At 35.5% G+C, this 27,472-nt stretch overlaps 1 protein-coding gene across 2 annotated transcripts in view; it reads left to right on the top strand.

The window, feature by feature from the left end:
• Ctsc (cathepsin C) overlaps positions 1–27,025 on the top strand; it is a 33,645-nt gene extending 6,620 nt beyond the window's left edge. Inside the window, exons 3-7 of one of the 2 annotated variants that reach the window (XM_047516836.1) lie at positions 10,664–10,824; positions 14,390–14,545; positions 19,445–19,560; positions 24,747–24,878; positions 26,134–27,025. In XM_047516836.1, coding sequence (XP_047372792.1) covers positions 10,664–10,824; positions 14,390–14,545; positions 19,445–19,560; positions 24,747–24,878; positions 26,134–26,636 — 1,068 coding nt within the window. In that variant the 3' untranslated portion in view covers positions 26,637–27,025. Of the gene's footprint in view, positions 1–1,403; positions 3,693–10,663; positions 10,825–14,389; positions 14,546–19,444; positions 19,561–24,746; positions 24,879–26,133 lie in introns of those variants that run through there. The other variant, XM_047516837.1, reaches the window with a different exon arrangement.
• Positions 27,026–27,472: the final 447 nt, after the last annotated feature.

Raw genomic sequence — 27,472 nt, 5'->3', positions numbered from 1 at the left:
TGAGCCTGCTTATCTGCTAATTCAAACTTGCCTGCACTGTTACATGTTATTTTTTCATTTTCATATGTTCTGTTTGCACACATCAAATTCCAAGAATGACACTTGTAACCTAAGTAGATAGGAATTCAAAAAATAAAGATCCTGTTAAAAGAAGGTTGGCTAAAGTTTAATTCACATTTTTAAAGTATCTAAGCTGCTGCTTTAGGTTGCTTATTCTTTTCTTGAAAGACTTCCTCAAGGGAGAACCAAGTGAGGTCATGTCAGTATAGAAGGTGACTCAGAGAAATTGACATTCCTGTGAGAAATCACTCATCTTTTAAAAATTGTTTCTACTAAGAACTTAACAATATTGACTAGGAAATTCTCCTCTCATATGCAGAGTAGAGATTTAAATCACTGCCCATGCTAGTGCCATAAACTTATATCTAAAATTTTTATTGGAATTTGATTTATGGTTAAAGTTGATAGGGACTTACCCTTTCTTCTGTTTAAAGTAATATTCTTTCCCCTTTTTCTTGGCTCTTAAGGGAGGTAGAAAAAAGGGAACTGGGGACAAGTATTGAAAGCTTCATAGCCTCAGCCCATATCAGTATTTTCACTTTATAATGGGCCAATGGTGGCCCACACATCTACTAAGTAGGGATTGCTTGTCAGTTATGTCATTTCATCTTGTTAGGTTTTAAACTTGTTTCAGACAGCAGCTAATGACAGATCAAAGTGAGCAGAGAACTGAAACTAATAAGTTGTTATTTTTTTTTCTGATAATTGAGTAAGTATAGAATGTGTTACTTTTATTTCAGAGCTTCTCAGAATTTTTAATGTATTTCTAAGTGATAGTTGAGGAGGAAGATTAAATGGGAAACTTTCCCAAAATAGGTTTACTGGTCTACCCCTACAAAAAACACAAGGTCCTCTCAGAACATAGTTTATAAAATTAAGTCTTAAACCTCTTCACTTTTCTTCTTAGTTAGGGAGACACATCTGCCAGTAGAAAAGATGGATCCTCACATTTTGTTCTGAATATGGGATAAAGATCCTAGGACCTAGACATCTGGATCTAAGCAACACTAATCCTACATTTAGAATTTGTCAAGAGATACATGTCCTGTATGTAAGTTACAGAATTCAGCCTGTTTTTTAACTTCAAAATTATATAGGTTTTGAAGTGGCAGTTACTTTCAGATGCATATGCTTGGTAAGCATGTTGGCTGCATGTGTAATAGATGTTGCTTAAGCCTGAGCTTGAGAATGGCAGCTTTAAATATCTTAAAGAGCATTTAAAAAAATAACCAGGATCTCTTATTAGTACTGTTTTATTTAACTTATCAGAAATTAATATAATTATTATTAAGAGACAGTGTGATCCTTGTTGGCTTGTAACCCTAGTTTTTGTTGTTTTATAGTTATTAAATAGAGCACTGTTGTGGGGCTCTTTTAAAACCACAGCCAAGAACAGACTTTGGGTCTAAGAGGCAGAGCAGCATGCAGCAGTGGACCTACCTCTAGCAGCTAGCAGAGGCCTGTGGCAGCTACAGCCCCTTCTGGAGTCTTTATTGCATGTAAAATGCAGAGGAGTCCTGGTGACCTACCTCCAAGGCAGCTGCCCTCCTGAACATTTCCTGGGAAAGCAGTAATCATCGTAATGGAATGTGAACAGCCAGAAACTGCACAGGAAAATAAAGATCTGGAAGAGATGGAAGTCTCAGGTGGCTTCACCGTTCAGCTTTTTAATAAAACAATATGGTACATGCTATTTTTTTTTTTTTTCTGTTTGAATACTCTTCTACTGAAATGATTTTTTCCAACTGGTCAGAATTTAATTTTGTGTTTGTTTCATTCACAGTTCAGTTACCTCTACTGAGTGCCTTCTCTTTCTCTAATTAACCTGAGGAACCCAGAACCAATTGTAGGGAGAAAATAAGTTTTAAGGATCTCTTAAGATGCACAGATATAAGTTATCGAAGGGAAGATGGTCCTTTGGAGGACATGTTTATAGGAGGAGACAAAGAGATTGTCTCACGCAAGCCAGGCTACTGAAGAGTGTCCTGTATATAGATAGACCTGCAGTACCTCTGGCCAGAACCAAGATGATGTGTTTCGTTAATAGCCTCTGTTTTTCTCTCCATGCTCACCACCCCACCTCACCCTTTTTTTTTTTTTGTTTAGATGCCAGCTTTGTGCTAATAACTTAAAAAAACCTATATATGCTGCTAATTTTGTTTTACAGATAGGAAAAAAGTAGTCATATTGTACTTAGGCTCACACAGCTTCTAACTGTAAAATGCTAGAGTTAGACTTTCAAGCCTAAGGACATACCTAGGATTAAAAAGTAATAGAAAAGCCATTTCACAAAAGAGAAAATAATACTCAGAGTCATATTTGGGTAGATTTTCTGGTGAATTCCAGCATGTAAACATCATGAATGTTACTTAAATGGAGTAGAATAACCTCATTGGCTTTTGTTGAAGTATTAAGAGCAATTGCCTTTGAAGTTAAGGATTCCTTCCCATGAGCTGCTTGCTTTCTTGCCCAAGTTAGACTTAGGGACAAAAACTTAACCTTATTTTTCTTTTGTAGCCTCCTGAAAAGGGAGCTTTTAAACTTCAAATTAAATACATATAAAATCCCTTGCCAAATAGACTTATTAATTACACTATTGTTCTTACTGATTTTTAACTTTTAGCTCTTTCCTGCTAAACAGTATACTCATTTCCTTCTCACTTGGTTTAGAGCCAATTTGATCTACCTAAAATGTGGGGCTACACCTAATCCATAGTGTCTAGAAGGACTTTTTTTTCCCTACATCTAGCTTTGGATAGATAAAAATCTCTTTAGATAGTAGTTTTTCAGTAATGACAATTTTATACTGTTTGAGAGGAACAGCTGCTATAACAGTATAGCTGGCTGTTTCTATCAGATACTCTTTTCTATCTTGTCTTTGGACCTGATCAATTCTTCATCCCTCAGGACCTTGATGCCACCTCCCCAGCTCTCTCCATTATTGAGAGAAACTCTATTACCTTGGTCCCATTTATACTTTGTAGATATTTCTCATTTCAAATGTATTATAGCAGAATATTTTGATAGCATGTCTTCATCAACTTCTGGGCTGAAAATCTGTATTTATCCTTCAATATTTCCAGCACCTAATGCACATAGAACTTTACAGATTCTTGGAAATAAACCACACTTCCCTTTTCTTTTTGCAGACTTTTTACAAGTAATACCAACTTACAAAGAGTCAATTCTCTTGTAACCTAGAACACATTCAGGAATGGTGCTATACTTAACTTTTTTAGTTCTCTGCTCCAAAAAGTATTATCAAGTTGACTACCTCTAGAGATCTAAGAGTTGTATATTTTCAAATTGATATAAATACTGTCAAAGTAACATATATATTAGAAGGTATTCAATGTGAAGTTTTTAAAAATTACTAAAGGTTTCTGTTTATTTCTCTGAGTAATCTGGCATATAAATGGAAGATTGTGGAAGAGAAGAATTAGTGACCACAAAATTGTACCTATATGTTGCCATGTAATAATGCTTAGCTTTCTTGGTCTTAATTGCCTGCTTTGACTTCTGGTCTTTAAAGTCTGTATTACTAACCATTTTATTCTCCATGTATAGTGCAATATGTGAAAATAATATGAAAATAATAGGCCTTCAATAAATTTTTGTAAAAGAAAAAAATTGAATAATACATCCTGGTGTTGTCTTTATTGATGTTTCTGAAAGTTTTGTAACCTTTGTGTCATTAGAGACTCAAGTGGACTATCAGGACGTATTTGTTGAATGACTTAGTGGAAAAGAGATTAGACTTTTAAATTTTATTCTGTTTATTTATACTTTAATCTTCCTGAGACTTTACAGGGCACTGTACATCTCTAAGTTAAAAATAGTAAAGTTCTAACTTTCAGAACTAGCGAAAATTCATTTGTCAAGAGAAAGTTAGTTTTATGACTGTAGTGGTACCCTGAAGCCTATAAAAATGACTATTTGATCCAGAACCTGTAATACCAGTGACTCTGAAGACTGAGACAGGAGGATCACCAGTTCAAAGACAGCCTCAGCAACTGATCGAGGCCCTAAGCAACTCTGCGAGACCCTGTCTCTAAATAAAATACAAAATAGGGCTGGGGCTGTGGCTCAGTGGTTGAGTGCCCCTGAATTCAATCCCTGGTACATAAAAAACAAACAAACAAAAAAAAATAGAAATGACTTGAATTAGCCTGGAAGGCTACAGGTTATCTCCTCCTCTGTTAACTATAGTGAGGAGAAAGAGCTAATAAATAGATTAGATGAACTCAAGATTTCTTCCAACCTCACAGTTGGAGATTGTGAGCAAGTAAATGAGGAATGAGCCCAGGGATTTTGGCTACTTTGCTGAGTAGTAAGTGACTGTTTTCTTAACTGATTCTGAAATACATATTTTTATTTAAAATGGAGCATCTTTGGCACTAGGAATAATCAAACTTAAGATCCTTCATTCTCACGTTTAAATCCAACCACCAATTTTTTTTTTTTTTTTTTTGTTGCAGCTACTGTAACGATTGCCTGGCAGTTTTGCAATTCATTACAATTCAGCTTTTTAAATAAATGGTTCACTCCTGTTAGTAGGCAGAAAACTAGAACTAATTCTTGGAACTGACATAGGGAAGTTGGCTTCTTTTTGAGGAAAGATGGTACTCTTGGGAGGAGTTTGGCAAAAAACCAACTTGATAAAGTTTGCTTTTTTCCTTGTTGCTGTCTAGCAGCTTTTGCTTGTGCTAAAGACCTGGTAGCCTGTGGGTTTGGTTAATTTGTACTTAGGTTGATATCTGCAGTAAACGAAGGGCAAAAGATTGAGTAGACATTCTTTGTTTTCCAATATTACTCAGATTTAGTATGTCCATATCTGTTATCATTAAATCATTGTACTTCATTCACGGTGTTCTTTTTTGAAGTAGTAAATCATAATAATCCAAACTTTTATGAGTTCCACAGTATGTATAGACATATTTAAAAATTGCACACATGAAATACTAACCAATATTTTTTAAATAACACAGGAACGATTAACTATTTAATGGTTAGTATTAAATATTTTATTAATGTCACAAAATTATCCTACTAAAAAATTTCATCATGATTTTAATTTCCAAATCAATGTTAGAATCTATTACCAATAAGTAGTTTCCATGACTAAATTTTCAGTGCTTGGACACAATTTTCTAATGTGTTTTAAAATCTTTTAAATAAGGGATTTTAGTAGATTTTTTAAAAAATCTTTAAACCTTATTAAATCACTCCAAGTGAGTTCCCAGAATAATGCCATTTTACATTCCCACCAATAGTATATAAACAATTGTAGTATATCTGAGGCAGGGTCTCGCTCATTTTGCCCAGACTGGTCTCAAACTTAGCCTCAAAGTATCCTGCTACCTCAGCCTCCTGAGTAGCTGGAACTTAAGGCAAACTTCATTTAGTAGGTTTTGATACCAAAACCTTTTTAAAAATATGACAGTGTCATACCTTTAGAAGAATTTAGGAGATCATGACTAACAGAACACATACTTAGGGCTAGTGTACACTTTGCCATTTTATGTTTACATCATTAGTATTTTCAGATCCTGGTTTCTTTGCAAATACATTTTAAGCTACTTGTTCATTTTGTGAAGGTTAGCTTTATGAAAACAGATAAGATGTTTATGTCAGTTAAAGCAGGAACAAAAGGGAATATGCCATATACTTACTAGCACAGTACATAATACTGAAAGTGAACCTTGGATAGTAGAACTAAGTGCGAACATCAACCTTGATTTGCATATAATGTAATACTGGTAGTTGTTACTCAACTTTATATCAAAAATATAAATAAAATTTGTCATACTTTTTTCCAATGTTCCAGTGGCCATCTTTTCACCTCATTTTGGAAACCCCTGCCTGATAGGATAGGACCCACTGTCTACAGCTTAGCTTTTTGACAGTTGGGGATATTCGAGTGCATAGAAATTATTTGACTGCATGGATGAAGTCTTAAATAGCTTTGTACCCCACATAGCAATAGATGGTAGTGTTTCTATTGTTACTTGTTTGTTTCTATAACTTTTTAAACCCTTCAAATTTTAATATCTTTATCCTTCATAGCAATCCAGTGAAGTAGTATTAGTCACTGATATCATCCCCATTTCAAATGAAGAAATCGAGGCTGACTAGTTGCTTATTCAAGGATATGTAAATAAGTGACACAACTAGAATTTAAAGGGCAAAGTCTGTTTTCACTAAATTGCCCCTGTCTCCTAGCCAGTGTGTTTTATAAAGCAAATGTTTGAATATTTGCTAAGTATCACTTTCATCAGGAAAATGATGGAATGAGGTTTAAGTGATTTGATTTTTACCCTCCTGAGTGTCAAAAGCAGTGGAGTAAGAGATTCAGAATAAATAAGTTGTATTTGTGTGTGTGTGTGTGTGAGTGTGTGTGGGTGGGGGTGTGTTCCCCAATACCACGAAGGTCTAATTGCATAGTTCATAAAAATTATCAAGAAAGTTATGAAATGGAATTTCATGAATGTTTGACAACTTACTGGTAATTTTGAAGAAGCAAATGAATAGTTACTGAATCATAGTTGTTTTCTAATCTTAAGTGCTAGGGTTTGGAGTTTCATCGCATTTTAGGAAATTATCTATTTGTTGTAGTAGAAATTGATATAAATGAATGGAAACTTGAATTGCCTCATCTGTCCAAAGTATTCTTTGAAGACTGATGTTTACATAAATGAAAACTCTTTGGAAGAAAAAAATTGGCTACATTTACAGCTGAATAGTGTGACCAAAACTTCAACTTACAAATTCATGATAATGTTAAAAACCACATCATATTTCACAGTAGAAGGAAAATGGGAGACACCTTGAAAACACTGAGATGAAGGAAGTAACAGGTACAGTGAACAGTCCCTCAAGTTCAAGTATTGAGTACTTGGCTTCTGAACTGGGAAATGTCTCTTACAGTAAGTTGTATTGCCTTGCACAGGCCTGTCACAGCCTGTTACTGCAACCCTGCCCTGCCTTTTATAGGGTAGTTTCAATTTTAAAACAGACCAAATTACTTCAGATTATGAAAACTGTAAAATAATATAAAATTAAATTTTAAAAGGTAAAATAATTCCATCAATTTCATGTGGCAGAAGTGACATACTCATGGATAACATTTTTGGTACAATTATAGGATTTTAGTTATAACAACAAAAACCAAGTTCTAGCATTTTAAAGGAATACTCCTTATAAATAAGGCATGTGTCTAGATTAAGAATTATTTGCCTGGTTTTATTAATTTTGAGTAAAACCACAGATATAAAGATGTGCAATTAGGAAGCTCACAGGGAAATTTTGGAACAGGTCAGGAGAGGAAAACTGGCAGTTTTGAAGTCAGCTATGAGTTATAATTTGGGTCTCTATGATATGTTGGCATCACAACACTTAATTATAACTTCTTACCTGCTTTCAGTTTCTTGTGTTAGCGTTGAAATGGGAAGGGCATTTGTTCTTTCTCTTCTCTTACTCTGCTTATTCACTCATTCAATAATTAATTTCTTCAAAGTTCCAGACAGTTTGCTAGGTATTGAATATATGAAAAATCCTGTTCTCACTGTACCTATTTCTATGTGGAAAGTACACCCTCATAAGATGTTGTGAAAATTAAATGAGTTAAAAATACCACCTATGAGATGGAGTCTATTATTATCGGCCCTAATTTTATAGATGAGGAAACTGAAAGTTCACACAGGACAAGTCTCTTGTTCAGAATCACTTGCTCTGTAAGTGGCAGAGCTAGATTCTATCGAGGTGATCCAAGCCTGGGCTGCTCGAAAGTTCAGGCAGACTTCACAGGGCATTAGGCAAACATTTGAACCTGATCAGAGTCATTTGATCTTTCTAAAACTTTTTTTAGAACAGGATATAATGAATCAAACAATGACCTTCATGACCTGGGAAACTATATTTGAATCTTTTCATTTTATAACTTTGCATGACCACCTTTTCTTCATTAAAGGAATAATGCCTAATTATCCTAAGAAATTACTGTGAGCCTCAAGGAATATAGGCAGAAGTACCTTTGGGGTTTAAGTTTTTGCTGCATAGTTTCTGGGTTTCTCCCCTCAGTGTCTTTAGTAATTAAAGTAATTTAGCTTTTTGTGAGAAGACACAAGTGCACAGAGAAGTAAAGCGTGGTACTGGGAGTAATGTCTGGGTAGAGTAATCTTTGGTTATAAATTCTAGTGCAACCACCTTTTATAGGTCTCATTTTTTTCTCCTGAGAACATATTATTTGTATGTTCTCTTGGGCCTCTAAGATTTCTGAGTAATGTATACAATAATAAGATTTATGAGTAATCTGCATAAACATAAAGTATGATGTTTCTGTCATCATAACCCAGAAGCAGTCATAGGCAATATATGAGCATGTTCCTTTTCTAGTATACAGCAATGGGCAGCTCTCTCCAGCCGGTTTGTTCACTTCTTTCTTAAAGCACTCATGAATTATGTAAAATAATATGTAATATTCCTTTGAGTTGATATGGCATACTAATTTTATATTTTGAAACATTTTTTCATAACTTTTTAAAGTCTTGTTTCTGTTTTTAACATTTCTGTTGTACTGCCATGAGTGTTTTCCTGTGTATACTATTGTATGTGTGTGTGAGAGAAGGAAAGGGAGGAGGATGGTTTCTGTAAGGAAAATCTCAAGAATTCTTTAAACATTGTCAGATTACTTTCTCAAAGAACAGAGGTGAGAGAGAGCGGTGGCCTGGCCCTGCCTTGCCTGTATTTCCAGCATCCAGTAGAAGAGACAAGAATATGATCAGGAATCAGCGCTAAAGAGAAACACACCATCAAACCCTAGAGAGCACAGGCTGCATTGCATGAACCTGACAATATTAGATTATTTTTGAGCTACAGAAATAGTTTAGGACTGTGGGGTATGGTTCAGTGTTAGAGTAGTTGCCTAGCATGTTTGAGGCCCTAGGTTCAATATGGATGTTCCTCCACTTGAGTAACATCCTGATAAATACTATGTAAGCTGAAACTACTCATAGTAAAAATACATTTAATACTCCTAACCCACCATCCCAGCAAGTAATGTGTGGCTACTGCAAACTGCAGCTCACTGTTGCTGCTTACATTCCTCTAAACCAGAGAAAGGCAATCCACAGACCTGTTACAGTAAAAAGTGTTATTAGCACTTGGCCTCACTCGTTCACTCATGTACTTATTCCCTATGTACCTTTTCTATTGTGGCCTGAGTGCTTTAGTCTGCAAGCCTGAAATATGTATACTTTTCACCCTTAAACTAAGAAGTTTGCCAACCTCTGCAAACAGGTAAAGTAGCCTCCATTAGATTACATCAGTAGTCCACAAACTGCAGCCTCTGGAACCAAAACCAACCTACCATCTATTTTTGTAAATAAATGTTTTATTGAAACATAACTGACTACAGAATCTGTGCAAGTTTTTTTATGTTTAGTCTTTGCTGTCGTGCTATAGTGGTAGAGTTGTATAGATGTGACACTCTACAGATCCTAAAGTATTTGCTGTCTGGCCTTTCTCGAAAATGTTTATAAACCTGACCTTGATCATGGATCACCATATTTAGCCTTTGAAAGTATTTTTTTTTTCTACTTTCCTTGTTGTACAGATGAGAGAACTAGGCCTAGTTAAGTCTTGCCCAAAGTTCAACAAATGGTTCCAGTAAATTAAGCCAGAGCCTGAAATTGCTTATGTCCCAGTTGCTCTTTGTAGAAATATGATGTGACATTTTTCCTCCATGCCTTTCCATGCCTTCCATATGCTCTGCTCTCATCCCAGATTATTTGCTACTCCCCAATAGGGAGATGTTATTACAGGAAGGTAATGAGACTCCAGGGCCAAACATCTGAGTTCAAATCCTGGATCTATCGCTGTATAGTTATTTATCAGTGTTAACATTAGGAAATATGACAAAGGGTCTTATTGGTGAGATATAGTAGGGAGAATAGTTAATAATCATGTTACCCTAAACCAAGCTCTTTGATAATCAACATATCCTCATAGTTTTATAGAAAATTTTTGTCATTTGTTTTGTTTTTTGCAGTGCTAGATTCACACTGAAGTCTTCATACATGCTAGAACACTCTGCTGTACCACTGAGCTACATCCCCACCCTTTCATTTGTTCTTACAGTTATCCTATGAGAGTCTTTTCTGAGTGGAAATGAAGAGTCAGACCATTGCCTTAGGTTGGAGTTACTCTCTTTTAGCCAACTGAACAGCCACTCTGTCCTTAATAAAGCTGGTGTTGTTTACAAACTGGGTGTTGTTTACTTCCTCATAGGCCTATTCCAAGGATTAAAAAAGTAACTTGTGTAAAAATGTTTTGAATAATGGCAGATACTCTAAAACTGCTTCTCTCCTTGCCTTTCATTTCTAGAAGTATTTTGTTACATGCATTTTGTTTGGTGGTTAACATTACTACACATGCAAATTTTCTATTTGTTTTCTAAAGTAATTCTTAGAATGTAACCTCATGGTGAAGTTGTTTTAGTTGGCAAGGGAAATGTGGGGGCATGTCAACTGTGACTGAGAGCTAGGGGAATTGACTTGAGCATTGAACACAGATTTCATTTGGCCTTTCCCTTATTTAACTACAGTATGAAACCAAGGGCAGCAGAGCAATCAGTTACTGCCACGAGACGATGCCCGGGTGGGTTCATGATGTGCTGGGCCGGAACTGGGCTTGTTTCATTGGAAAGAAGGTGGGAAGTGCTTCTGTGAATGTGAACACAGCACCCCTTGAAAGTCCCCAGGAAAAGTGAGTCGCTACAAATGAAACTTGTGTTCCACTTTTAAACATGTTTAATTTTATGTAAAATGTGTGATATGTTTAATTTTGTTTATGGTATGTATGTGTATATTCATTCTTAGAAACTTTTATTATATAGAGCACATTTGGCTTAGAAATAAGGCATGTCTCATAAAACTTGAAAAATATGTTTACTAGTATAATTGACAGAAGAAAAGTTTTTTTAAAAAGTTCCAAAAGTAACAGACCAATAGTAACTTTTTAAAAGCTCATGTAAAGGACTAGAGAAATGCAAATTACTAGCAAATGAAGACCATTTCATTGGTTGCCATGGGATAGCATGTTCATAAGCATGGACACATGTTGTGTTGCAACAAGTGTAGATGATACAAGCTGAACAAAGTTTAGATAAGACAGTAACTGAAGTCAGAGTCCTTGGTACTTATGAGTGGATTGGTTTGCTGAAGCTTGTATAATGAAGTACCACAGATTGGATAGCAGAAATTAAGAGAAAGTTCTTTTCTAATAGTTTTGAAGGTTTGAAGCTCAAGGTCAAGGTGTTGCAGATTTGATTTTTTTCAGAGACCTCGCTCCATGTCTTCCTGATGACTGACCCCTCCCTGTGTCCGCACCTGGTCCTCCTTGAATTTATCCTAAACTCTTCATTCAAGGATATGTTCTACTGGAGTAGGGTCCATCATAATGACCCCATTTTATCTTAACTAAAGGCCCTGTTTTCAAATAGCCACAAGCTGAGATACTGGAGGTTAGATTTCAACGTGCAGATTTTGAAGGGACAAAATTCACTCTGTAACATGCAGCTAAAGCATTTCCTATATTAAATCTACTGCAAGTGTCCATGATCAACACAAGAAATTTCAGACTTCATTTGTTTTAAAAGTGGAATATCAACAAATGTTATTACCTTTTCTGTTTCATTGAGTTAGGAATCACTAAAAGTGTAATGAACAACTCATTCAGAGACAGATAACACTGACAACCCACCATCACAGCAGAGGGGTAAAGGAGGATGAGTAAATTGGGTACTTTACTCATTTCTAAAAATGAAAAATTGAGTAAATTGCTCATTTCTGAAATTGTGACCAAAATGTAAACCTATTGAGATTTTTTGTTTGTTTGTTTTGAATTTTGAGACAGAGTCTGGCTAAGATGCTGAGGCTGTCTTTGAACTTGCCATCCTGCCTCAGCCTCCCAAGCCACTGAGATTACAGGCATGTGCCATGGTGCCTGGAGAGTTGGCTTTTTTTTTTTTTAATAGTTTTGTTTACTTGATCCTTTAAAAGCACATTTCCTACTAAGCTATCCACTTTTTGCTCTACCATCAGTGATCTACTGTGTACAGTTGTGTGTTATTAGATATTTAGAACATTATTTCATTTAGTGAAACTTCTAAGCAGAACCTATGTTGCCTCACCCATGAAATGAGCATTTGGGACTAAATTATCTTCTAGGTCTCTTTCAGCTTTTAATGATCTGTTAGCATATAGTAAGATACATTATTTTTAATCTCCTTGGATCTTAAACATCAAAAATAATAATGCTTAAAACCTCCGATGGTATCTTGTCATTACTGTAATTTGCATATCTGCAGAAGAGGTTTTACTAGATGTTGATTTAGCAAGGGATATAGGGCTGACTGTGCTTCTCAGATACTGATTGTCAGTGAAAAGTGACTTCTCAATGGAAAATATTTCAAAAATATTTCATTTGCAAGGGGGAAAAAACCTCTCCACACCAAATTTAAAATATGTTGTAGACACTATGGGTAAAATATAATAGATGTAGTCTATGGACAATAAAGATTTAGATATAACAAAAATTAAAGACTTAAGTATTTCTTTTGCCAGTTCATGAAATTTATAGAATTTTAAATATCTTAAAATAATGTGGTTATATGCTTGGATTCTCTGTTTCCAAAGTGGTTCAATAGTTTAAAATGTCTCTTTGGTTTTTTTAAAAATACCTTTACTATGTTGTAATTGATCTACAACAAACTGCATGTATTTAAAGTGTATAAATTATAAGTTTTGACCTTTTTATACACTTGGAAAATAATTATAAAATCAAAATACTGAATATTGTTTATCACCTTCCCCAAATGTTTAGAAATCTTTTTCCTGCCTCTTCCAAGGTAACCATCAATCTGCTTTCTATAAATTTGTTTTGCATTTTATAGAATTTCATATAAAATGAAAAGTATGCAAATATTTACGTATGTGTTTCACAATTTAAAATTGACTCTTGTCCTTAAACAATTAAACAATTGTAACTTGATTTTGTTTTTGTGTTAGTTTTCCAAAATGTGACACAAGCAATTTTATAATCTCTTTATAAAGATACCCCTCTAATTTCACATATTGCAACAAGTGGAAAATAACTTAGATAAAAATATTAAAACATCAATGTAGTCACACATTTTCCTTATTATTTGCCGTGCTCTTCATCTTCTTGATGAGATAAAAATACTTTCCCTACAAACATGAATTAAAAAAGACGGAAAACTTCCAGTATGCTAAAATGTTACTCAGGTTAGGTATATCTTGCTTTGCATAATTGAGTGTTCATGGAAGTCTTGGATAGTTAGTCACACTTAAACCACAGAATGTTTTTAAATAGGGATGATAATGGTGCGTTCTATTATCCCTAGGTCCTGGCACATAAATTTGATGAATGTTCGGATTAAACAAGTAATCACCACTCTTTTTATGCTTTATGAACATGCTCTTTATATGTTATAATTTTTTACATCTCATCCAAGCATTTGTCATAAGGTAAACCAGTGCTTCTCAAATTTTAATGCTATTGTGAATCACCTGGGGAGCTTGTTCAGTGCTGATTCTGATTTAAGTGACCTGGGTTAAATAGAGTCTGCTTTTCTTAAAAACTCCCAGGTATAACTGCTGATATTGATTCAAGAACCATATTTTAAAAAACAAGGATATAAAACACCCATACAGAACTCTTTTGAATTGTGTAGTTATAATATATGCATACTGTATTGATAGTGCATAGAGTTTCTACTATCTTCCTCTTTTTTTATTATAAAGGTTATAAAGTTGTAGAAACTGTAGAGAATGAGGGAAAGGTGAGACTCTCATGCCACCTCTCAGAGATAAACAGTTAGCATTCAAAATTATATTTGTAATATAAATGTACTGTAGATTTATAAAATTAATTCTATATAAACTGATTATCTTTTTAAAATCAATGTAATATAAACTCTATTCTTATCACTAAATAATCTTCTAAACATTTTTACTGAATAAACCATATAGTAAATGAAGTAGTTATTTCCTTATTTTAGAACATTCACTTAGGTTGTTTGCAATCTGTCATGAGTATAAAAGTGTGTAATTGAATATTACTATACATACACTTTTTTGCTAATTTTAACTTACAGAGGAGATATCATAGTTCTAGGCTATTGATACATATTGCCAGTTGTCATCCTGAAGGACTACACCACTCTCAACTTAGAGTACCAACACCTATTTTAATAAAGTTTATTTATATCAGCAAAGACTGTATCTGACTATCTGACTTTTGTTGGCAGGTATTCTAATAGGCTTTATAAATATGACCACAACTTTGTGAAAACTATCAATAATATTCAGAAGTTTTGGACTGCAAAGACATACATGGAATATGAGACTCTTAGCCTGAGAGAGATGATTAGGAGAAGTGGCGGCCACAGTCAAAGAATCCCAAGGTAAAAACATACATCCCTTTGTCATAAGTAAGAATTCTTGTTGAATGCCATTTTCCAGCCAGCCCCACCTGGTTGCCCACCATTTTATTGGTCATCCCAATGTAATCTTTTTAGACCATCTTCCTCTCTTTTTCATAGATATTCTGTTGCTTTCCAAGTCCTGTTTTGGAATTTTAGTATCTCTTACTTCCATTACTCTCTTTCCTTTTTCTACACTGGTTTAGGGCTTTGTCATGTCTCTTTTGTGCTTTGGATTACCGTCCTGCCTTTCTCTCTCTCTCTCTTTCTCTCTCCCTTTCCCTCTCCCTCTCCCTCTCTCTTTCTCCCTCTCCTTTTTTCTTTTTGGTACTGGGGATTAAACCCAGGAGCATTTAACCTCTGAGCTACATTCCCAGCCCTTTTTAGAGTCATGGTCTCTCTCAGTTGCTTAGGGCCTTGCTGAATTGCTGAGGCTGGCCTGAAGCACGTGATACTCTTACCTCAGCCTCCCAAGTCTCTGGGATTACAGGCTTATACCACCATGCCTGGCCCTGCCTCCTCTTTGTTCCTGTGTCTTTGTTCTCTTCATGTCCCCAATTTTACCCATTCTATGAAATGCTGCAAATTTCATCTTCCTATACTCTGCTATGACTGTGTTCTGCCCACTGTCAACTGAATAAATTTACCCTGGTTTCCAAAATCATCTGAATGTGACCGTAAGTATATTTACTACCTTGACCTGCTTTCAAACAATACACAAGTGATGATACCCAGTTCTTGAAAACTTCCTTTTCATTTTACCTCCATTTATACCACTCTCCTTCTTTCTGATAATCCTCAAATTGTTTATATTAATGGTCAAATATGCCAATTGTAAAAATCTGAAAATCTTAGGGGTTTAAGGTCCAGCAAATGAAATTCCTTATTTTCAAGATAACCTCCACTCCCTTCAGCTGAAGGTGGCATTTTCTATCTTTAGTTTACAAGTGTCTTAGTGTATTTCTTTTATATATATATATTTTATTTATATATATATTTTTTATTTATATATATATTTTTATTATATATATTTTTAATATATATTTTATTATATGTATATTTTATATATATGTTTTTTATTATATAATATTTTTTATTTATATATTTTTTTATTATAAGTAGAGACAATACCTTTATTTTATTTTTATGTGATGCTGAGGATCAAACTTCAGGGCTTCACAAGTGCTAAGAGAGCACTCTACCACTGAGCCACAACCCAGCCCCCATCTTGGTATATATCTTACTTTGGAAAATTATGTCATAATACTTGAAATTTGTCTAATCAGTCTAACAGTTTTTATAAAAACTGTAACTATATCTAGCAAAGGATTTATAGTCCTTTCACATTTATTAAGTGGGCAAGGATATTCCTGTGATACCATACCTTCTTCAGAAGAAACTGATAACATGATTAAAGACAAGGGATTTGGAAACCAATAGGGATGTAATGAGAGTTGATAAATCACGTAGGTTATCTTTCTTAGTATACTGAAATATTCCTCATTTCTCAGAGAATACAATGGTTAATTCCCTAATAGCTAGAGTCCATGGTTCCTATTTATATTATTGAAACAGACAACTGAGTAATTACTCACCTAAGATGCATAACTAATTTTTTCATTTGCAGATTGATAATTCTAATGCTGTAACATTTCCTATCTGGGAAACTGTATGGAGTTTGGTCTCATTCAGCTAATACATTTTCCCATAGTTGTGACTCTTTCTCAAAAGAATCTTCTGTGGGTTTCTCAGAGTGTGTTCTGGGTCTGGGAATTTCCAGTACGTAAGATGCTCTGGTCAATCAAACTTGAGAAAGGGAACATATCATATTCCCCTCTTGATTCACTAAGTAAAGTCCTGTTGGGTCTGTGTGAGACAGGAAGTTAAAATGTATTTAATAATAAAAATCCAAAGGAGACTTCAGAGTGGAGTTTTAACAGTTGAGCCTTGGAGCCTGGCCTCTGAGCCTCAGACACAACAGCTGTGCCATGTGTCTGAAGGACTTTTGTGCTTGGTTAGGCTCTCTGGTTCATCCAGTCAGTTCTGTTTCAGAGAAGGGCTAGCTTTATGGGAGGCTGCTTTTACTACTCAATCTCTATAGAAAGTTTAAGTTAAGGAGATATAATCAAGTGAAAAAGAAAATTCTGAAACAGATGTTTCAGTCTGGCTGCCAGATTTTTAGTAGCATTTTTGTATAAAAATTAGTTCTATTGTAAAAATTCAGTGATGTAATAGAAACTCTCAAAGATTTTTTTTTTTTTTTAATTAGGGATTGAACCCAGAGGTGCTTAACCACTGAGCCACATCCCCAGCCCTTTTTATATTTTATTTTGAGACAGGGTCTTGATAAGTTGCTTATGACCTCACTAAGTTGCTAAGGCTGTCTTTGAACTCCCGATCCTCCTGCCTCAGCCTTCCGAGCTGCTGGGGATTATAGGCATGCACCACCATGGCCTGCTCAAAGATTCTTAATCTGAGGTTTAGGATGACTGTAGAACAGCTGAAATTCCATACAAAATTTATGAGTATCTCTCTCTGAGTCCAAAATTTTTACTAGATTTCTAAAGACTCTGGACTGGAAACCTTAAGAGCTAGTTGTATACAGTAACCTTAAAAAGTTTGTCAGTCTCATTTCAGCATCCCCTTGAACTCTTGTTTCCCTGTCTTCATTTTCACCTAGTAAGCCTCATTTCTCAAGTGGTTTTTTTCTATGTATGCATATATTGATGTGCAAATTCCCTGCCTTATAGAATGGTGGGACATAGGAATTAACATTTAAATACTTGTTCTGTGCCAGATAGTCACCAAAGTGTGTCAGTGTCTTACTTAGCACTCTTAATGACATGAATGACAATGATAGTTTTCATCACAGTAGCTGCTCTTTCTTATGGCCTTGGAGATAGGTACTATTAGCCCATTATCACACTTCTACCACTACTACTACTATTACTGCACTGACTTTACTTAACAACCCTTTGAGGTAGGTATGATCATAACCATTTAGCAGATATAAACTGTAATTTTGAGAAGTTAAGTTCTTTGCTAATGTTACAGCTACTAAATGGTAAAGCTGTTTGTATTAGGATGATAGGACCAAGAGAGATGCCTTGAAATTGCATGATGCTGCCAAACTTAAATTTCTCTGTGATCACTCATATTACTTCTTCTATTTTTACATATCCAAGAAAATTAGTTAATATGTATTGATTGATATTGATTTAACTTTTTAATTCCTCAATATACAATCATAAAACAATTTATTCCCTTTCAAAATTTGTTTGCACCTTATTTTTAGTCCTAAATCTCAAATCAAATATCTCAGGTTTGATTTTTTCCCTACCATGTTTGTAAAATTATCTGTTGTGCAAAGCTTTTTATATATACCTTGGTTATTCCCAAGGCATTTACAATATTACTATAACTTTATTATGTATTATATTCATATAGTAACTTCTGTATGCTTCATGCCTTTTAATATTATCTTCCATTTCCATATCATATAGACCTTCAATTAATATTTCTGGCTAAGAAAATGTTTTAGTAACTAATTAATTGACATTTCTGTACAGAATATTCTGTCTGGTCCATAAAATTGTCAAGGTTCTGATGGCTACTGGAATGAATTATTGGTATTTTTCTTCTTTGTTCTATCTCACTTCAATTTTGTCCTAGTATTAACCTGTGTCATCTCCAAGTGGAGAGGGAACCTCTGGGGAAGAAATGCAGAAGCATGAAGTTGTCCTGAAGGGACCTTTGCCATTGACTAAAGTAGAACCTACTAAAAACCAGTTATAACAGAGTTGTATGACAATACTATGTTAAATAAGAAATTCAAATGGTTTACAGTAACATAAAAATGAATGTTACTACCGCGTAAAAATGAAAAGAGTTTTTACGAAACTCTAAGAAAAGAGATCCAAGAAAAGAGTTGAGGGAGCATAGAGAGAGGAAGTGAGGTTTATTTTTGAACTTTGGTGGGTAGGGGCTGAGCAGTTTTTAAAGTTAGAAGTTACGGGGGACTCTAAGTGGCGTTCAACAGAGATTTTAGATAAAAGGAACAACAGCCCAAAGATGTGGAACAGTGATGGCATTTGGCTGACTTGGAAACTCCAAAAAATCTGCGTCTAGAGCCAGAGTTGTGTGTACGTATGCACACACACATGTGATCGTGTGTAAATGTGTGGAGATATCTATCTTAAATCTTTAATACAAAGATGCTTCTGGAATAATTCTCATTTCTAGAAAAATATCTTTTCATTCAGAGGCACAGGAACTTCTCCTTTGCATGTCTTACTTTCCAACAATATATTATATAATGTATAGTTCTGTAGTGAAAAAACAGTTTTATCTGTCATTCATAGAGTTAAACTGTCTTTCATTTGACCTTTTCCTTCTTTGATAACTTCACTTCTTTCACAACCACTCTACTACTAACACCACCATCTCCTGAGTCAACTACTAACACCACCATCTCCTGAGTCAAAATCAGTGAGTCCAGTATTTTTCTCTGCATCCCTTTGTATGCCACCTTTAATTTCTCCTATCTCCTTTCTTGGTCAAACTGTCAAGTGAAAATGAGAATGCAGCTTTTTAGGCATACTAAAAATAGCATTGCAGTGATATATGAAACCAATAGCATTTCACAAAGAAGAATAACCAGAGCCTGAAAAAGAAATGCTCATTGAAAGCTAATTACGCAACTGAGTTGTATAAGTGGCACGTTGTGTAATAGATACACTGAAAGACTCATGTGACAGTTGCTTTTGGATCTGAACCTAGATGCTAGCTAGACTGATAGTTGAAATCATGGAATTAGAGTTTTGAAAATCATCCTCAAAGGAAAGACCATATATTGATGTCACATGTATCTTTCCATCCTAGGCCAAAACCTGCCCCACTGACTGCTGAAATACAGCAAAAGATTTTAAATTTGCCAGCATCTTGGGACTGGAGAAATGTTCGTGGGATCAATTTTGTTAGCCCTGTTCGAAACCAAGGTAAAAAACAAAAAACAAACAAACAAAAAAAAAAACAACAACTTGAGTTTTCATTAATTTATTCTGAACTATTTTTTGAACATTTGCTATGTACCAGACTTTTAAGATTTTGGTGATACAGTGAAGGAAAGGGTGTGATCTGTTTTAGTTAAAAAAATGAAAAATATGTGGCATATGAATTCTCTCTCTCTCCTTTTGTATCCATGGCAGACTTTAGTCACAGGTAATCTTTGCAGCTGAGCTCAGCATTTCTTCAGTATCTTTCTCATACTGTTCCAGGTAACTAGTGACAACTAGAGTGATATGTAGTCCAACTCGTTTTCCCTGTGAGTAGGAGAGCCTGCTGTAGACAACAAAGAATCATATATAATTAAAACTGGTCTTTCTTATGCAGGTGGTTGCTTTTGTCCTTTGCCAGCTGTCTTCTCAATCTTCCCATCATTTAGACTTTATTATTGTATGAACCAAGAAGATGGGTTTTTAGAATTTTATTCTGGCCTATTTTTTGAATTGTTTGGCCTATTTAAGAACGTTTTAATTCATTTTATCTCAGAATATACATTTGATAGTAAATACAAACCCAGCTTCATGAGTCAAAGCAGAGCTCAGGATTGCCAAAAGTATCACTATAATTGAACTCTATCAATTATTTTCAGAAATTGGATACAATATGGATTGATTTAGTAAACTTTCTTTACCTTCACAATAGCAATGTATCTTGTTATCCTAAGTTTCTCCCAACAATTATTTGGAGAATCATTTATGTCATATGATTTGAGCATCCCTAATCTAAACATCTGTGGTGTTCTAAAGTGTAAAACTTTTTGAGGGTCATCTCAAAAAGTTTCAGCTCTCTTGGCATCTGTTCTCAGCATGAAGAAGTCCAGGAGCCCTCTGTTTTCATTCTGAGTGATAGAGCTGTCAGCAGGTCTACAGCAGCCAGTGGGCACCCTTGCTATTCCAGGACTCACTAGCTCTAGGGAGAGTGTAGACTCTGAAATCCTTCTCTACTTTCTCAGTTTCCTGGAGAGAGCTTTGGAAAGGTGGGATTGGAAATGAGGAAATTCGAAGGTAATTGAAAAATGAATGGAAAGTAAAAATAAAGGGCCAGTGTTGACAGAATTAAAATTTACCCCATGATCAAATAGATCCTCTATATGCCTATTGGAGTGAAGTAAGGAAGTAATATGTTGCATTTTATGTTTTGACATGGTTAGTGCCCCATAATGTGATCTACTAATAGTATGTTAGTGCATCTGTTGTTGTTTATAGAACATTTAATGTATGTTAGGAAGTTTTTATAATGGCAGAAGGTATAAAGACTAACATGGCACAGCTCTTGTCCTAGAGACTTAGAGTTTAGCAAGATTTGCAAGCAAAACTCTTTAAGGTACAATATGATAACTGCTTTAATAAAGTATAAAATTTAGTGGTAGACTAGGAGAGGGTTGAAGGAAAAGTTTAATTTCACTTTCATCCTCAAAAATATGATTGATAAGTAATAAGAGGCAATAATTCATGGGAAGGAAATTTGACTTTCTAAAGCAAATTCTTGGACATTTGTTTTCTTATAGCTTGGAAAAACTACTATTGTCTTTAATTCTCCCTATTCTTTGAGTGTTATGATTTGTACAGACAAACAGCAATTTTAAAACAGAGAACTTTGATTAATTGCTTTTGAATTGATTCCTTATCTGTACTAGTACATAAGGTACTTCAGGAAAAATGTATTTAGAAGTTCGTCATTAAATTTCCACTAATTTTAATAATACCTGTGTTTTAAATAACCCAGAATTCTGGATTAGCTATAGTAAGGGAATTCACAACTGTTCTCTACTGGGAGAGTAAATCGAAATGAAAGAAAAAAGAAACATTAGGAAGACAAATAGGGTTTTACCTTTATACTTGAAATCATCTTTTAGAACAAGCCGTGTATGCCTGGGCACCATAGCATACATCTGTAATACCAGGGACTCAAGAGTCTGAGGGAGGATGGGAGGTGGATTGCAAGTTTCAGGGCAGCCTCAGCAATTTTAGGGAGACCCTATCTCAAAAAAAAAAAAAAAAAAAAAAAAGGATGGGGTCTGTGGGTGGCTGGGGATGTTACTCAGTGCATGGTAGAAGCCCCCTGGGTTCCAAAGCAAAAACAAAAAACAAACAATAATAAAACTTTATAACTAAATTCACTTTAGGCATGAGAGGGAAGGGAAGTTGGGCAAGGAGTTGGGCAAGATGGACTTCCTTTGTTCTTAACAGCTATCCTATATTTACTTATTGTGTCTTCAAGAAAGAAGAGGTGTGGCTCTCATTGGTCACATTAATTAGGAAATGCAGAGTATTTTCATAATGTTGAAAATCATGTCCTTTAAGCCTCAGTTTTAAGTACTGAGTTTTAGAATAGGATGGCCAGGGCCTTAAATGGCCTTACCATCTTATGCAGAAGATAAAAAAGAAATTGCTGTAAGGTCTGGTGACTTGCCCTGGGTCACACAGCTAATGAATGACAAAGCAAGAGTGGAGGGGAAAAAGAATACTCACTTTTGCTCCTGGTTCAGTATGTTCTCTACTGTTAGGAGACACATACCATACGAAAATCCTGTTATCTCTTTCAAATTGTGGAAATAAGGTTATTGCAGAGCTCTGGTTGGGTCAGATTCACTTCATATTCTTCACTGCATGGTAGTCTTCTTAAGGTATAATGTTTCTTGTAGAATCTAGACTGGCCTCGCCTTTTGAAGCAAGGCACAAATTATGTTGGCAGCTGTTGTTCTTCTGTAAAAAGTATGTGCTTGAGAAAGGTGATCTTTCCCCATTCCTGTGATTGCTCTGTTAACAGGGCACATTCTGAGCCTTTGATTCGACTCTCATCCCAGAGAGACTTGTAGCTTTTCCCTTCCATGGTACTTGATGTCAGATAATGAGAGATTATTTCCATGGCTCATATGTGCTGAATAAGCTAGATGTTCCCTAGTGGGCCCTTTCTACACTGTCTTGGGATATGTTATTTCTTTTAAGCCTTTGGTGTCTCACTGACTTTGGCTATGTTATACTCATCTAGTTCTCTGACATTCTGTCTTTTGAAAGAGGGGTTTTAAGGATAGTAGTATCTAGATGGATTGAATAATAAAAGTGTTTAATTTTGTTTTTTATTGACTATATGACAAGGAAGGAAGTTTGAAAGTGCTTTAAAGTATATTCAGGTTTACAAACTGAAAGGGACACTAATCCTGCATTAGAGGACAAAAAAAGGCTTTAGCACCTGTGTCGAACAGATCTTGAACAAGTCCTGGCTTCTTTGGGGGCTTTGGGGCCTCATTCACACATTATCAAGTGAGTAGTTTGTACAGTAGGGGAATTCCAAGTCTCTTTTACAAGTGTTTCTCTTCTAATATTCATAATTTAAATGATCATTAGCAGTAAGACAGTCTATAATAAGGATAAATCTGAGATTTTTAGGAGAATAATTCTGGGAAGCATCAGAAATGGTAGTAGTTGATAGGAAATGGAGCTCTATAGACTGGGTCCAGGACCTTAGAGTACTGTGGACTATTTAAAGGAGGCTCACATTAGGATCCAGAGCTCTCCCTTCCTCCCATCTTAAAAATGAGTAAAGTTTGACTGCTTCCCTATGTCACTTTATTTCCTGGATATAAATATATATCTACTTGTTTATCCTGGGCTCATTCTCTACAAATATGCATCAAGTTCCTTCATTGGAACCAAGAAAAAGAAAACATTTCCTGTGGCCACTCAAGACAATGCACAGTTTACTTTAAGGAAAACAGTATAACTATTTCAAATAGAGTGTTAGAGGCTCAGCATAGTGTTCTCATTTTCTTTGCCTCTAGGAATCATTGCCTGGAGGAAGGAAAAATGGGGGCCCTGGAAACATTTGAATGTATAATACTCTTGAATACTTTCCTCCCTAAAGCAGCAATTACTAAATTCAGATTTATTGAAGAGACTTATCTTTATGTAGAATTATTTGAATTTTATAAATGTTCATAAATCTTATTTTGCATTCATAAGGGAATGCTCACCATTTAAATCATTCAAATAATTGGGTAAAACTAATATATTAATAAATCAAATAACATGTCACTTGTGTAGAACTGAATTTGTCTTGGATTTGGTTTAAGCGTATCACCATGCTAATTTTCTATCAGTGGCAGATGTGAAAGAGGCCACATGATAAAAGAGACACTAAAATTGTGTGCTCATCTCTTTCAAAAATTGTGATAAGTTCCAATTTCTGTGCAAACATGTCATATTTTCTTATAGGTATTTATTTCTTTTACCTACATAGTATGAAGAAATATAGGAAATATCGTTCATATAAATTACCATATGATGCAACATTTTCCCTTTTCTTGAAATACGAAGTATACTTTTCCTTCTCATTGCTTATCTTACGCAGCAGCATAGGCACTCTTTCTTGGGCTTTTGTAATTGTCTCCTCCACTTAGGTTAAATCCAGCTCTCCATAACACACACACACACTGGTGCCATTCTCAGGATCTAAAGTACTTTGGAAAATGCTGCCTGTCGTAGTCTATTCAGGTTGCTGTTACAAAGTATCATGGAGTTTATAAACAAGAGAAAATTATTTCTCACTGCTCTCCCAGGGTGGGAAGTCCAGGATCTAGGTGCCCACAGGTTCAGTGTCTGGGGAAGGTCCACCTGCTGCCTCTGGATTGCCTTCCTTTTCTGTAACCTCATGTAGTGGAAGGGATGAGCTGTCCCTCTGGATCTCTTTTGTAAAGGGCACTGTTGCCATTCCTGAGGACTTTGGTTCCATGACCTATTACTTCTCAAAGGCCACATCTCCTAATACCATCACTGTAGGGGTTGGTATTTCAGCATGAGTTTGGGGTACATAAATATTCCACTGCGTTTGAAGTATTCAAAAGCTTACCTCTCATGTATCCCTCCACAGTTCTCTCAGCCCAGTGGTTTAGAATGTGTGGACATAAATTATCTCTTCATTATCAGGACTACTGTCAAATGCATTTCAGATGTGATGTTTGTTCATTCAATCTTCTATATTGTACTGGTTCTTAGGAGCAATAACAGCATTCAGTATAAATACTGTATTAGTGAATCTTATCCACTCAAATTTTTGTATGATTCTTTTTGATGCTTCAAATGTCTTTTGGATTATACACATATTTCTTCTCCATTTCCAGAATCTTGTGGAAGCTGCTACTCATTTGCTTCTATGGGTATGTTAGAATCAAGAATCCGTATATTAACCAACAATTCTCAGACCCCTATCTTGAGTCCTCAGGAGGTTGTATCTTGTAGCGAGTATGCCCAAGGTAAGTGTTGTATTTCAGGCACTATTTTATGAGCTCCTTACCTATATGTAGTTGGCCATCATTGACAAAGGCAAAAGGACAGTGTGTCACAAAACCCCAGAGCAAATTTCTCCTTGCACAATTGGAATTGGTTTTTCATGGAGTTCACTGCATAATCCAGCAAAATGTCAATGGTTATTATATATTGAGTGCACATTGCCTCTTAAACACAGTATCTAACAGTGCTCAAAACCATTAGAACAAGCAGGAATAGTTCCTAATTATAGGCAGGGAAAAGGCACAAAGTTGTTTTATAATATTGTGAGGGTCACACAGCTTTAAAACATTAAAGTTTTGGTTCCAAACATGGTCTCATTCCAAAACTTAATTCCTATTAAAACCTATGAATACTGGTTTCATTCCAGGAGAATTTTAAAATTCAATACTTAGGCTTCCAGAACAGGCCAGATATAATGTTTAAGAAGCCCAGCTTCTGCTGATTCTGAGAAAACTCTTATCATTTCATAGTTTTCCTCTGTCAACCTGATATCTGGCCACTGGAAAGTTTCCCCATCCTCCAGCAGAACTGCTGGTGAATGATTTGTCAGTGAGCCTTTCATTCTAATTGAAATAATTATTAAACACCAACATTGTGACCACCATGCCCTGTGGGCTGTGATATATATAGACAGTCTTTACCCCCATGAAGCTTACAATTAAGTGAGAGAAATAGAAATTAAATAATTATAATGATGAGAAGAATGCTGATGAAAAGGTGCAGGGTTGTGGATGTGTTTCATAGCAGTAATCAGAGGAGGGTGGGAGAAGGCCTTGGCAGGAGGTTTCCAGGGAATACTTACGTGAGGAGGAGCCAAGGTCTAGGTCTGGCTCTTTAGCAGGAATGGTAATCATTATTTTTTGTAGTATTTGCATTAACTTAATCCCTGGTATGATTACTATCCATATTTTACAGAGGTTCAGAGAAGTTAAATCCTTCACAAAGCTTTGTATTTATACCTACATAGTCTTCAGAGCCTCCCCGCTTAACCACTGTGCCATAGCTATCTTAATTAGGTGCTAAATTAGCATCTATTATGAAAGTGGGTGAAAGGATAATCAGGTAGAAGGCAAACAGGAGGACAGATGAAGTGCCATGTAAGCAAGAACAATTTCCAGGAGTAACATGAAGAATAATGGAGCAGAGGAGAAACAGACGAAGTGTCACAATTTCTGCTATGCCTTTTTCTAATAAGCAATCCGTGTTATTCATCCACAGGCTGTGAAGGTGGTTTCCCATACCTCATCGCAGGAAAGTATGCCCAAGACTTTGGGCTGGTGGAAGAGGCCTGCTTCCCCTACACGGGCACCGATTCCCCGTGCACTGTGAGGGAAGACTGCTTTCGCTACTACTCCTCCCAGTACTACTACGTGGGAGGTTTCTACGGGGGCTGCAATGAAGCCCTGATGAAGCTTGAGCTGGTCCATCATGGGCCCATGGCTGTCGCTTTTGAAGTGCATGATGATTTCCTGCACTACCACAGTGGGATCTATCACCACACTGGGCTGAGAGACCCTTTTAACCCCTTTGAGCTGACAAATCATGCTGTTCTGCTCGTGGGGTATGGCACCGACTCGGCCACTGGGGTAGATTACTGGATTGTTAAAAACAGCTGGGGCGCCAACTGGGGTGAGAATGGCTACTTCAGGATCCGCAGAGGAACTGACGAATGTGCAATTGAAAGCATAGCAATGGCAGCCACACCGATTCCTAAATTGTAGGGTGTACCTCCCAGTATTTCATACAGGTCACCACCAGTCATAAAAGGAGTTGAGTGATTCACATACTTGAGACTTTTACAACAGCGATTTCAGAAACTTAACAACTTCCAAAAAATTTCTGTGAAGATTTTTTTCCTTTAAAATCAAAACCACCCTTGATTTTTATATTATGTCTTCCTGCCAATCCCTGGCCTGTTTTTTTCTAACTACTCAGTTAAATAATATTTTTTTGTTAGTGATGGTTAAGTTGTCAAGTAATGGGTTTTGTTCATGATTTGTGATTCAAGGAAATGTTATATTTTAAAAATTGATGCAAAAGTACAAGCTTATTTTTAAATTGTACAAATCACAAGACAATATGGCAATGATTATTAAAATTATTTACAGTTTTTTTGTAAGTGTTCACATGATATGTATTATAGAACATCTGTGTGTGCTTAAGAGAATTTTTGCCACTGATTCCTTCAGTTAGATTCACTTATGTCATCTATAGAAGGAAGCAATTTGAGAGTACTTCAATTAGGAGAAAAATCTTTTAACTGCTATGACAAGGGATATACTCAGTTAATGCTAATGAACCCAAAGATCATCCCTGAATATTTGATAAGCCAGAGACCATTAGTAAAAGAAAGGAGTTTTGATACAATCTGTATGTTGATTAAACTACTTCTTAATGGTATGTATCTTGCATTTAGAAGTATTGGTTAAGTTCCACTGGTGAATACTAATAGCTGAATGAGTGTAATATTAAAAGTTTAGATGTGGGTGACTCTTTGGAGTCTCCAAGGGATATTTCATAATGACACAAAACCTCTATGCTAAGTAAATAATGTGAT

Source organism: Sciurus carolinensis, chromosome 11, assembly GCF_902686445.1.
Source record: "Sciurus carolinensis chromosome 11, mSciCar1.2, whole genome shotgun sequence".
In the NCBI taxonomy this organism is placed as follows: Eukaryota; Metazoa; Chordata; class Mammalia; order Rodentia; family Sciuridae; genus Sciurus; species Sciurus carolinensis.
This window is presented reverse-complemented; position numbering and strand designations above follow the sequence as displayed.